At 47.0% G+C, this 13,231-nt stretch overlaps 1 protein-coding gene across 1 annotated transcript in view; it reads left to right on the top strand.

Annotated features, from left to right (window-relative positions):
• Positions 1-8,621, top strand: part of LOC103809495 (ligand of Numb protein X 2-like) — a 16,936-nt gene extending 8,315 nt beyond the window's left edge. Inside the window, exons 5-9 of the mRNA XM_009082331.1 lie at positions 435-611; positions 1,632-1,806; positions 1,974-2,184; positions 7,253-7,411; positions 8,475-8,621. Of these exons, the coding sequence (XP_009080579.1) occupies positions 435-611; positions 1,632-1,806; positions 1,974-2,184; positions 7,253-7,411; positions 8,475-8,610 (858 nt within the window). The 3' untranslated portion in view covers positions 8,611-8,621. The remainder of the gene's footprint in view (positions 1-434; positions 612-1,631; positions 1,807-1,973; positions 2,185-7,252; positions 7,412-8,474) is intronic.
• Positions 8,622-13,231: the final 4,610 nt, after the last annotated feature.

Raw genomic sequence — 13,231 nt, 5'->3', positions numbered from 1 at the left:
AAGAGCTTTAACAAGTTTCTTTATTAGAAAAGAAAAAGTATCTTCTGCTCCTCATGGTCATCCATGGTGTGGACCAGTCAAGTGTTCATTCTGTATCACAACACAGTATGCTATTTTGGTTATTTGAATTGAAGTAAAGGAATTAATCATCCCTTCCACCTTTTCTAGTTCAGCATTTGCTGGGGAGGGGGAGGCATGAGTGAAACCTGCCTCTGCTCCTCTTCCTTCTGACTATTGTTTGCTAATTCCCTTTTACTTTTTCCAATAGCATTCCCTGGCTCTTCATAAAAAACTTCGCATCACGTTGAATAGCTGTTTCAGAACCTTTGTAGAAGTCAGTGCCTGCTTGTCTCTCTCTCCAGGGGAATGACACAATGTCCCTACTTTCTCATTTATTTTTCTGTTTTATTGATGCTTTTTGTGTCTCTTGGCAGACCACTGAATCAAGAGTGAACTTTGTGATCCTGAGGCAGCCTGGGGTGCAGCTGTCAGACCCAGTGGAAGATGGCAGCACATCAAACAGTAGCAGCAGCAGCAGTGGGGGAAGCCCAGTGCATCATCGGAGACGGCTAGACCAGAATCACTATCGGCGAAAATCGAACTACCAGAAGGTAAGTCTGGCAAATAATGGCCAAAGTGGAGGTTATTCTTGGTCTAGCAGATCAACTGTTTGTTCTGTGATGGTGAATTATCATCTAAGACTGATCAGCAGCTCTGTTTCTTCTGGAGCTAGTGAAAAGCAGCAGGTTTGTGGCTTTTGGGACTGGAGAGCCAGTTTGTCATCTACTGAGAAGTATAATTTTAAGGGAAAAACATGTCAAAATATCTTCAAGTATCTCTAACATTGATGCTGAACTGGTGTTTAATCCTTTCTTTTCTGGAATGGGCAATGGGAAATTAACCTCCCATGAGACAGTTGGGACTTGCTTCTCAACATCCATCAGGCCCCACACATTCAGGGTGTTGCACTGACACCAAGTTATGCTGGTGTGGAGCCAGAGGCCTTTATGGTCCAGGAGCAGAAACCTCAAATTGCACTGTGGTGCTCCTGTGCCTGCAGTGTGTGTCTACCACCCGTTTGTGTATTACAAGCAGCAGCATGAGCAAGAGCAGAATCACAGTCTGGTGTACTAAGAGAGATTACTCTATGTTTAGAACTTCCAGTTGAGTGAGAAAAGTTGCTGCAGCTGCTTAGATGTCTGTTTAGTTGTCCCTAGACTTCAGTAAGTAGCTGTCATATGTGGCTGGAGTGTGGTTCCTTGATTTAAATCCCAGAGTATCATCTCCATACTGTTTGTACAGCATGTGCTCTAATGTGTGATTTCACTGCATCCTAAACATTTAGTCAGAGAGAGGTTGATTGCTTGATATGAATGGCCTTGAAATGAGTTCATAGCTTGCTCCTCAGTGCAAAATTGTTCTCAGAGTAAGCATGGTCATGATGGTTCACTTCAGAAATACTGCTCTGTATTTCCACCCAGAGCAAGGCCTTGGGAAGCTGACTTTGCCATCCAGTAACATTGCTGGAATGTTCTGGATTAGAGAGATGTTCTGTGATTGTTTGCCAGATATGGCCTTCTCATGTTCATTACATTAACGAAGCTGCATTTTGTACTGTCGTTCCTTTGTAGGATTTACCTCAGGGATATGTTAGTCATGAAAAGACAGTTGCAATAAAGAAGGAACCAAAGGAATCTTTAGGAATAACAATTGGAGGTGGAAGGGACAACAAAAACAAGCTCCCTATATATGTAACGAGTGTGCAGCCCATTGGATGCCTCTTCAGGGATGGCAGAATCAAGCGAGGTAAGGAGGCTCAGACCCTTTATTCTTTAGGAATTGTGGGGTTTTTCAGTAAAAGTTGGACTTGGACACTGAAGTGAGACTGGAAACAGGTTTCACATGAGACCTGAAGGCAGAAGTGGGTTTCATAGCAAATGGTCTGTAATAATGCCATTTTGTTAAATCAACAGGAGATGTACTTTTGAGCATAAATGGCATTGATTTGACTCATCTGAACTACTATGAAGCTGTGTCAGCACTGAAATCTAATGCAGCTTCCCACTCAGTCACACTGAAAGCCTTGGAAATCCTTTCACTGAACTCGCCAGAGCCATCCCTGGACATCAGGGAGCAAGGATTCAGCTGGTCTCCCCTCTGGATCACATGGCTCGGATTGCCCAGGTATGTTTGTTTAGTGACTGTAGAGACAATTGCTAATCACAGGTTTGACTTTCACTCAAACACTAGAAATTAATTGCTTTTTTGATTAACTTGGAAGCATTCCTGGTATTCCCATTTAGCTGTAAGACAGTGGAAATCTTTATTTGTCAATGAGATCACAGTATAAAGAATGCATAAGAAACTTCTGCTGCTTGTAATGGTGTGACCCACTTCTGTTGGACAGTAACCATGTTTTAGAAGCTCCTGAAAACCTTTTTTTCAAAGGGCAATAGTCAATGTTAGATACAGTCCCTGCCAAAATATTAACTGAAATCTCTGTGGCTCTTTCTGGGTCACCTAACACAAGCCAACAGACACCTGTGCTGTTTGGTAGTTTCTAATCTGATCATCTCACTTAGAGACAGACATTTTTGCAGTTTAATTCTTTTTGGCTGTTGTAATTGCAACAACTTTGGCATGAAGCAGAAATGATTCTAATAGCTGAGTTTTCCTGCTGCAAAGCTTTGGGCCACAGATTTAGCATAGATTTTAGCTGCAAGATGGTAAGTTCCAGATGACAGTGGTGGGGCTTTGAAAGCTTGAATTTTTCTCCTCCCTGTAGGGGTGAACCTCTGGTTTGCTCACTTTAACAGTTACACCAAAATACATTCAGCTGTGAAAGGTAGAGGTTCCTGCTGTCTGGAGGAGGATTGTGCATGTGGAACAGTAAAGCCAAACCCTTCTGTGAAAAGCCTGGATTATGTATGGTCTTGTTTCTTGAGGCACCTGAAAGAAAAAATACTAACAAAGCCTCTGCTGTGCTACCCCTGTGTTACTTAGCAGCCTGTAAAAGCTAAACAAACCAGCCCAAGGAGGGTAGCTTTTGTGTCTCGAGTAACTGGAACTTGGCTTGTACTCAGCACCTTCCTACCTGTTTCCTTTGCTCTCCCAGAGAATCAGCCTGGCTGTTCCAGGCAGGTCTAGTATGAACTAGCCTTGAGCTGCACCTGGATAGCCCAAACCTGAGCACAAACCCTCAGATGCTGGCTGGTGATTGTTCCTCATGGGTGCTCCTGCAGTGAACTATAGGAAGGCAAAACCTGCCTGCACTTTCTCCCTTCTTCCTTTTCCAATTTATTTTGATGTCTGGTGGCTTGCAGCTTCACCACACTTCCTCCTACAGGGGCTGGAGTCCACTCTCTGCTCACTGATCACCTGCCTTTATTTCAAGAGTGTCCTGACACTACCTGCCATTTAATACACTGCTTGAAATTTTTTTGCTGCTGGCATTACTTTTGCTCCCCTTCATTTGTCCCTCCTGAAGCAAGGGACAGTGATTTCAGGTGCCCTTCCTGTTCTTCACTTCCTTGTACTCCAACCTGAATTCAGGCATCTGAATTTGTCTGCAGTTGTTCTAGGTGTGAGGGTTGTTAGGAGGCAAGGTTAGCAAGGTTACTTCATTTCAGCATCTGACACAATCTTTCTTCTTGTTTCCAGCAATAAAAATGGCTGTCATTCCGGTGCTTCTTCATTCCTTTTCCCCTTTGCTCACAGTAAGACCTGGTAGCATCCAGCTGGACACCCACAGATCCCCTTGTTTGTTGCCTGGAAATGTTCAGGTGCCTCTGCACTGGCACTGCAGTTTGGCTTAGAGATGTGCAGCTGAAGTGAGGATCCCAGTGTCCTCATTTGCCGTGGTTTGGTTCACATTGCAGAGGCCCTGACCCACCCAAACTGGGTTTCCTTTGACTGGGACTAACCTCACACTGCTGCAGAGAAATGCTCATTGCACTGTGGCCCAAACAGACCCTGTGTATACCACACTGACACTAGACTACAGAAAATCCCCTAAAATGTGCCCAAACTCAACCATGAGTTCTCAGCACCAGCTGTTTCACTGAGATCTGTTCCTTTTGTCTGCCCTGCTGAAGCACTCATGGCCTCAGTGTGCTTTCTGCAGTGCAGTGGGAAAGCTTGAAGCTTCACATGTGCAATTTTGGTTTTGGTTTTTTGGTTCCCCAGCTGTTACTCTGATCCAGCAGAAATATCCCTTTCGTCTTAGAGGAACGTATTTCTAGTTTGAACCCAAACTTGACACTGAGAGACATGAGCTGAAATTAGTGCTCAGGGTTAGGGGAAGTGTACTTGGTTGTTGAAACACTTGAGCCCACAGTGCTTAATTCAGGCCTTGATTCTTCTATCTGTGGTTTCTGTCAAATACTGTCATCTCAGCACGTTTGGTGGTGTGCTGCTTCTGACACGTGGAGCCCATGGAGCCTGTCCTGCAGAACTCAAGTTCTGTGCCAGCTGTCTCTTGTGGAAGGGTTTTAGGAGAGAGAGGACAGCCCTGGTCCTGTGCCTTTCTTGGTACTCTGGATAAGAGAGGGAATAACATGACCATCTTGGTCACATTATTCCTCCAAGACAGCCACTCTGTGCTCCTAAGGCTTATACACTGTGTAAGCTTGGAGCATTTTCCACCTCTGCCCATGGCTAGTGCTGCACACTTCCAACAGAGACACAAACACCTCTGGGATAGGGACAGTGTAGGGAGATCTTTTTGCCTGACCTCAGGCAACTCATATTGGCTGTACTGAACCATGTGGTCTTGCATTTCTTATCTTGTAATACAACTGTGGGTAGTTCTACTGTCCTTGTACACTTACTCCTCCATTCTTTGCTTTGTTATTAATTGGTGGCAGTGAGTGCTTGGAGGTAATTGTATGCTACCACTTATTGCTCCTGCATGTTTGTCATTGTCACTGTGTATGTCACAAAAGACAGCATAGAAACTTTGATTTCTTCATAGTATTCTGTTAAATCACTATCAGCTACTGATAGGATAAAATACCATCTCAAATGCTGTTTTGGAGGGGGGATGTCCTAATTCATTGGACACTGCACCCTAAAGATACTAGAAACACCACATTTACAGATTGCTCTATATTTTATGTGTAAAAGCGTTGAGTCTTGAAAACAGTGACCATGCACAGTGTGGGTTATGGATAATTCTCAGGGGTGGAAAAAGCAGTCTTCCTCCTGCCTTCTTCATAGTTTCATAGTATGTTAAGGGGTTGGAATGGATCTTATAGATCATCCAGTCCCAACCCCTGCCCTGGGCAGGGACACCTCCCACCACACCAGGCTGCTCAAGGCTTTATCCAACCTGGCTGTGAACACTGCCAGGGTTGGGGCAGCCACAGCCTCCCTGGGCAACCTGTGCCAGTGTCTCACCACCCTCACAGGAAGAAACTTCTTCCTAATATCTAATCTAAATTTTTCTTCTTTCAGTTTATCCCTAGTATTCCTTGTCCTATCACTGCAGTTCCTAACAAAGAATCTCTCTGCAGCTTCCCTATAGCCCCTTCAGATCCTGGAAAGTTGCTCTGAGGTCCCCACACAGCCTTCTCTTCTCCAGGCTGAACAGCCCCAACTTTCTCAGCCTGTCTTTGTAGGGAAGGTGCTCCAGTCCTCTTCTCAGCTGTGGCCTCCTCTGGACTTGCTCCAACAGTTCCATGTCCTCCTTATGTTGAGGACACCAGATCTGTGTGCAGTACTCCAGGTGGAGTCTCACAAGAGCAGAGTAGAGGGGGAGAATCACCTCCCTCGAGGTGACTTCTCTCTCACCTCCCTCCCACTTTCCACGGGGTTTATCTGAAGCCACAGCCTATAGAGAGTCTGAACTCTTTGCACAACCTCGGTGCGGTGCTCCCTGCCCTGCTGCAGCAGCAACTCTGAACTCTGAAAGGGCTGAGGAGCTGCACACTCAGCAGTGTACTTGGCAGAGTAAAACTTGCACGTCTAGCTACCCTAAAGTCCAAAATTCTTTTCCCACAGTCATTTTCCATTATAGTAAATTAATCTTTCTCTTCCTGAAAACACTTTTCTTTTGTATGGAAAACTGATTCCTATCAAACTGCCTTTTGTAGCTCCTGGAGAATGTGTCTAATGTTTTTATTTATGTTCTGTGCTGACATAGCATTTGCCACTCTTGCTCTTGGGGCTATTTATTTGCCACATACATGTCTCATTGCACTTGTGTGGTACCTGTAGACGAAAACCACGGAAGCATCAGTAAGCTAGAGCTGAGTCTCCTAGTGTTTGTGTGAAGAACTCCTACAAAAGTAAATTACAGATTGAAAGTAGATAATTGGATCATTCTCGTGGTGAGAAGTTAACTGAGAGGGCTTTTGAAATCTGAAACTCCTCTGCAAACTGCTCAAGCAAAGCCCTTGAGGCAAAAACGTTTATTAGGAAAAGTTTAGCTGCTGGAATAGCTCAGTGGAGTGATCAGCAGCAGTTTCACACAGCTCGGCGCTGGCAGCGCCTCGGTGCCAGAATGTAACCTGACTGAGAGCCAGGGCCCACGGGACGCTCCTGCCACACCTTCTCCGACGCCTCGCCAAGGCTTTGCAGGTCTCTGTGCTCCCAGCTCCGGCAGCGAGTGCTCTTAGCACTTACATATCACATTCTCCAGGCAGCCCAGGCACCACAGCCTCCCCCAAGCTCCCTGAGGAGGCAAACCAACATCCAAAACCAGTGGCCTGTGAGCTCTCACCAAGGACTCCAGTACCTTAATTGTATACAGCGATCCTGGATCCTGCAGGAATGAACTTCCATGCTCTGATCTGGCAGTCAGAAGAAAAGTTGCCATACCTTACTTGTTTGCCTTCCACCAGTGATCCACAGCTGCTGAATGCCTGCATTGTACCAAGCCTGCAGTGCACAGATGGAATGAAAAAAGCTCAACTCATAAATTGCATGGGTGTAGCTGCAGCTCACGATTAAGTTGGGTTTGTCACTAGTATTGTGAATTAGTAAAATTCATGAAGGTATTCGTGAGTCTTTCAGGTCACAAACCCCTTTAGAGAGGGGCAATTTCCACTTAAAACTAGTGCTGACAGCATTGAGAAGATTTCTGAAGGACTGGCAGTGTCAGATTTGAGACAGCCCTCCAAAGGGATGTCTCAAATCCTGAAAATCAATGAGGCTGTTACATAGCTGTGCTTTCCATGAGGGCAAACTTTGATTTCAGGTCTGGCAGTTTTCCTTAAAACACTCTCATAAGCTCTCTCTGTTTTTGACACAGCTACCTTCACTTCTGTCAAGATATTGTCCTTAGCAAAGGCAACCTGGAGAGCTGGGGCTTCAGCATCGTTGGAGGCTTTGAGGAAAGCAAAGGGAACCAGCCCTTCTTCATCAAAACCATCGTGCCCGGGACTCCTGCCTTCCGCGACAGGAAACTGAAGTAGGTGTGAGCTGCCCCGCGGCGCTCGGCTGTATCAGAAACAATCAGTACCTTCCAGAGGGGCTCTCTGACCCTGGTAACAGCTGAGCTGAAAGTTAATGACTTAAAACTCTTAGACACCGATTTGTGCAGTTAATACTGTTGCCAAACTGTAACGTACTAAGTCCTGTATTAAGGAGTGTTTTGGTTCCTCCATAGAGGTGCAATGAAAAGGAATTAAGGCAGGTTTTAAAGGGCTGTAAAGGGCTGTAATTGAGTAATTAGGTAAAAGTAGAAGAGAAATGTTTGAGATGAATCTTGGAGGTGCCAGAGTATATAATCTCTTGGATTAGGAAAAGTATCCCAATAGAAGCAACTAAGGCCCTCCTGAGCAGGAAACATGAATTGATCTTTGCTGACCTGTTAGTAATCACAGTGGGTGGAGGAAGAATGGAGCCAGAGGACCCCAGAGAACTCTCTGCTCCAGCTGTGAGATTGTAAAAGACAGAAGTGGGACTGCTGTCCTGTCTTGCAGGGACACAGGTCTGGTGTAGGAGCTGGGCTTTGTGGCCCTGACAATGGGGCCTGGGGGAGGCCTGGGGTCAGCTGGGCTCCTGCTCGGGTGCTAGAGCAGGCATGCACTATCCTACTTACCCACAAGGGAGGCACTGGCTGGGTCTAGCCCCTCACACCCACTCAGAAGGTGCGGGCTGTGCCACAGAGGTGAGCAGATCACACAGGACTCTCAGACCTTGGTTGGACTGAGCTACAACATGACAGTGTGCTTCAGCCTCGTGGGCCCTTCACCCACTGGGGTGGGTGAAGGACTGCAGGACTGACCTTGGTGACAAGTGTTTCCTTCTGCTGACTGGCCTGCTGCTCACACTCCTGGAGACATTCACAGCTCTCACCCAAGCATCAGCAGTGTCCTACTTTCTCTTGCCTTCTGACTCTGTAATACAAAGTGAAAAAGTTGCTTCAAGGAGGAGTTGAGCTTGTCTCGGGGTGGGTGGGTGAGTTGACCGAGGTGCATTATTAATAATTAACTAAGTCCTGACAAACATGTTTCCTGTCTCCTGATCAGGTGTGGAGATGAAATCGTGGCAGTAAATGGAGTGCCAGCCATAGGAATGAGCAACTCCGAACTGATCCCAATGCTGAAGGAGCAAAGGAACAAAGTGACGCTGACCGTGGTGTCCTGGCCGGGGAGCCTCGTGTGAAAGCTCAAACAAGCACAACAGGTATCAGCTGACCAGCACACACAGCTACATGTGACAGATCAGGGACTGCTGACCTCCTGCTACCTGCTGCCTTGCCATGGAAGACTCTTACAACATTTTCCTGTGTTGAGGTTATAAACAAACTGATTGTTGGCTTCAGTTACAGTTAATCCAACAGCTGTACCTTCTCAGGCTCATTAAAGCTCTTTAGGATTGGTGTTGCAGAGAAGGCTCTTTTCAGTGGTTCTCTACAACCTTTGAGGCTGTTGAGGCACTTTCCTTGATTTTTAGGGCTCTGCTCTTTGTTCAGTACTTTCAACAGGTTAAGCAGTGGCTTTTAGAAACTGCTCATAAATCTGCAAGGATGGGGCCCCAATTAGGCACTTCCTATAGCCCCCAGTCTTCACATTTTTAGGTTCCTGAACCTAAGGAATGTGTTAATTCATTAAAAACCCCAATGATAATTCAGAGCTGGGAGCTGAATTGCTGCTGGGTCAGCATGGTGGAGCTGTGTTGACATGTACAAAGCTCCTGTCATTTAGGATCCTGCCAACCACACTGAACTATTGCAAATGGACAATTTTAACTGCTTAAAGAAACACTGACAAAGGTACCAGGTAGAGTGGTTTCAGTGCAACATCATATTTTGAAGGTGTGACTTTCACAAAGGTCGATGGCAAGGTTCATTCTTTCTGCACATAGAGATTTCCCTGGTTTTATGACCTGATAAAAGCAGCTTTTCCCACAGATGACAGGTGATAAGTAAACAGGCTGGTAACAAGACACCTCTGTCCCAGCATGCTGCCTGTCTTATTTTTATCAGTTTCCCAGCAATCAGATGCAGAGTTAACGCGGGGGAGGAGCACCTGCACTGTGAGGCAGGTGAGAGGAGCCCCTGCAGTTCTACACCCCTCTTGCAGGTGGAGCAAAACAGCAACTCACTGCATCACAGGAAGCTCCAAGGGTCGTTGGCTGCCTCAGCCACTTTGTGCCAAAGTACAGGAACAGTCACCTCCAGCAGGACAGTGTGCCCAGCCTGGCTGCAGGTTAAACTGCTGCACAGGTAAAAGTGAGTCTAAAAGAACTGAAGCTGAGGCAGGCTGGCTTGACCTATGACACTGCAAAGTTACTACTTGCAAACTCCATCTGAAGCAATTACCTCCTTTTTCAGCAGGTCTTTAGTCAGCAGTAGTAGACATGGCAGGTCTTTCTCAAACTGGGTTGGAGAGATCTTCCCTCTTGTGCTGTTTCTGCTGCACCTTCTCTGGAGCTAGCCCCCGTGAGAAGAATCAAAGGAGTTTCTCTCCTGTAAAAATGCTGCCTAGAATGAATGTTTAATTCCTTGTAGTAACCTTGCAGGCAAGAGCCTGTCCCTGTCTGAAGCAGCACTGCTGGGGCTGGTGACTTGTCATTAGCTGCTCCTGCTCCATGCCCAAGTTGTTTACACAGACAGTGACTTCACTTCCTGGGGCTTGAGGCAGGACAGCAGGGCCTGTTCTCAGAGCCAATCACACAGCAATAGCTGAGGATCCATCCTCACAGAGTTCCCTGGCACACAGCATGGCCTTTGGCTAGCAGATACCCCTGGGGATGCCCAGCAGAATCATGGCTACCTGGGCTCAGGGCTGGTTTTCCTGTTGTTCCTACTGAATTGAATACTGAGCAAAATAAGTCACAAGTCAGGAAATTGCCTGTGGAAGACTGGACACACAGGAACTGAAAAACCTGAAGTAATATTTGTCTCTTTCCAATCAATGTGCAGAATCTGTGCCTGGTGTGGAACAGTAAATATTGACGTAGAGAGGGAGATTCCTACTGCCTGCACCAAGTGTCATGTGTACCAAGTACAGGAGGAAGGAGCTGTGCAGCTGCTGGGCAGGCAGTGGGATTGAGGAGGATGCTGTGGAACAATTTTTACTGTTACTCCATCTCCTTTCAAGGTGCCTTCAACTTATGTTCTTGTAATTTAAATTTTGTTTCCCAAATCAGCTTGTTAATAGATGTTGCATTTGTTTTGATGCCTTTATAAATTATTGTAATATTGCTGAAAAGTATGTATTACAGGTGTGGTTTTTAACCTTTCAGTGTAACAGCTAATGCCCCCAGAACAGGTCACCTCAACAACAGACACTGCTCCAAGAAACTGACCCTGTGAAGCAGGAAATAGTGTAATTGTCATCAGCTTCTCCCAGGAAAGCAGATGGCTGGGAAAAAACCCTGAACCACAGTAAATCCCACATCCCCTTCCCCTCAGTCATGCTCCTGCAGCCTACTGTGCTCATGGGGCTCAGAGCTGACTGGACTGAGAGCTCACCCAGGGAGTACGTAAAGCTTTAGTTAATGAGGCTGAACTGCCCTACTCAATGTGCTGCACAGCTCAGCAGCCACGAGGCAGTGCTGGGGCTGCTGGACCCAGAGGAATCACACATCCAGAGTGGGAGCTGGGTGAAGGTTTGTTGTGATGTGACTGTTCCAGGCAGCATGAATGCCCTGACTGGAAGAGGGAACCAGGACAAACACCACTGCCATTATGTGAAGTGGGTGCCAAGAAAACACATCAGGTGCTTCTCAGTGGTGCAAACCAATAGAACAAGAGGTAACAGGCAAAAACCGATGCACAGGAAGTTCCATCTAAACATGAGGAAGAACTTCTTTCCTATGCAGTGACCAAGCACTGGAATAGAGTGCTCAGAGAGATCATGGATTCTCCCTCACTGGAGATATTCCAGAACCATCTGGATGCAATCTGGTGCCCTGTGCTCTGGGATAGCCCTGCTTGAGCAGGGTGGTGGGACCATATGGCCCCACTGTGGTCCCTTCCAGCCTAACTGACTCTCTGTGAAGTCTGATTCTCTGCGCTGTCAGGAGCTGAAGGACCTGCCTGCGGTTTCCTCGAGGTGCCTCACCCCTCCTCTCCATACTGAGCTGCCTGGCACTTGTGTAATGACTTGTGCAGGTCTCAGCCCTGGCCCTGCAGTTCCCCATCCCAGTGCTCCTTGGCACCTGAGGTGTTCCAGGCTCTGCCTCAGCTCCAGCCCTGAGTCAGAGCAGGCACTGCTGCCACCAGCCCAAGGACTGCCCTTTCCCGGAATCATTAGTCACCATTCCTTATCCCCAGGGATCATCGTGCAACCTGCAGTAGCTTCCTGATGCAAGTAAAGATTATTTCCAGCACCCTACCTTTACACTTCCCTGATGTTAAAGGCAAACACTTTTCGTCTATTCAATTACAATACAACAATTTCAAACTACTTCTCTTAAATTCACAGCTGCTCCTGGCAGGGTAAACCTGCAACCATCTGTGAAGGACTTGGGTCCATCTCATTCAACTACCACGGGAGGAAGCTGCTGCACTGACTTGTGCTGGATTCTCCATTCCCTATCCATCACCATCAGTGAGGGATATAGAGTGGATGTCATCACCATTAATTACGCCTATTTACAGACGCGGTAGCTTCTGTCACCTCCACAAACAGTGCAATAGATTAGGGGAGTGGGTGTGGATTAGCTCTGTCCACCCCTGGAGTGGCACCACAGACACCTAAGCAGGCAAAGATGCCAGCAGTGCCCCTGGCTGGGGCCAGACCCACTCACCTTGGCGTAACACTCCCTTGCTAGCACTTACCCCACTGCAGGCAAAAGGCAGCTCGGCGTGGGCTGGGGCCACCACCTGCCCCAGCAAGTTCAGTTTGTGTGCTGGAGAAAAGCAACCATATTTCATACTTACCACATCCAGACTCTTCACAGAGGCTGAGGCAAGGCTGCTGGGCCCCCCTCCCACTTGGCACTCCCCTGTGCAAGCTCTGTGCTCTAGAAGAGGAGGGTGGGCACATCTGTTGTGTGGTGCCAAGGAGCAAGACCAAGCACTCTTGAATCCTTCTCATCCATGCCACAGCTGGATATAAGCATGTTCATCCCAAGTTCTGAAAGCTAGTGGGCACTCACAGCTGAGCACCCTGACCTGACACCAGGAGAAGCTGCCAGGAGGATTCCCCTTGCACAGTGCCAGGAGCTGGGATTCCTGCAGCTTGCACTGCTGCCCAACCAGGCAATGGCTGAGACACCTATTCCTAAATCCTGGGGTGCCACCAGAACTTGGCTGTGGCTGCAGAGGGAGGAGCACTGCAGCCTGATTCCAGGCTCTGCAGCCCCTGGTTCAGTGCACACATATTTTCCAAGATCTCAAAGCACATTAAGAAAGCACCATGAAAACCAAAACCGAACAGAACCCCCAGCTCTTCTACGCAGTCAATGATCTTCACAGGCACTGTCACAGTGGATAACCTGTTCCCAGAGAGTCTCCTGGATCAGGTCTCAGGTGATGCTTCATATGACACTCTGACTTGCAAGATTACAATACCAAAAATACATAACATTTCAGAACCATATTATTTTAGGACAAATATTTAAGACAGTTTTAAATAACAAGTCAAAGAAAAATGAGACACTTGTGGACTCATACAAACAGAAGAATCCTAAGTACCAGACAGATCAAAACCACTCAATGTTATTTCCCCTGTTCTTCCCACCCAGAAACATCACTGTTGCCTCCCTCCCCAACCAATACTAAGTCCAAAGAAACCTTGGAATTCGACTGAATTTATTTTGGGATCTAGGGGAA

Source organism: Acanthisitta chloris, unplaced genomic scaffold (genome assembly GCF_000695815.1).
Source record: "Acanthisitta chloris isolate BGI_N310 unplaced genomic scaffold, ASM69581v1 scaffold44449, whole genome shotgun sequence".
Classification (NCBI taxonomy): Eukaryota; Metazoa; Chordata; class Aves; order Passeriformes; family Acanthisittidae; genus Acanthisitta; species Acanthisitta chloris.
The sequence above is the reverse complement of the archived record's forward strand: the minus strand, read 5'-3'. Positions and strand labels throughout refer to the sequence as shown.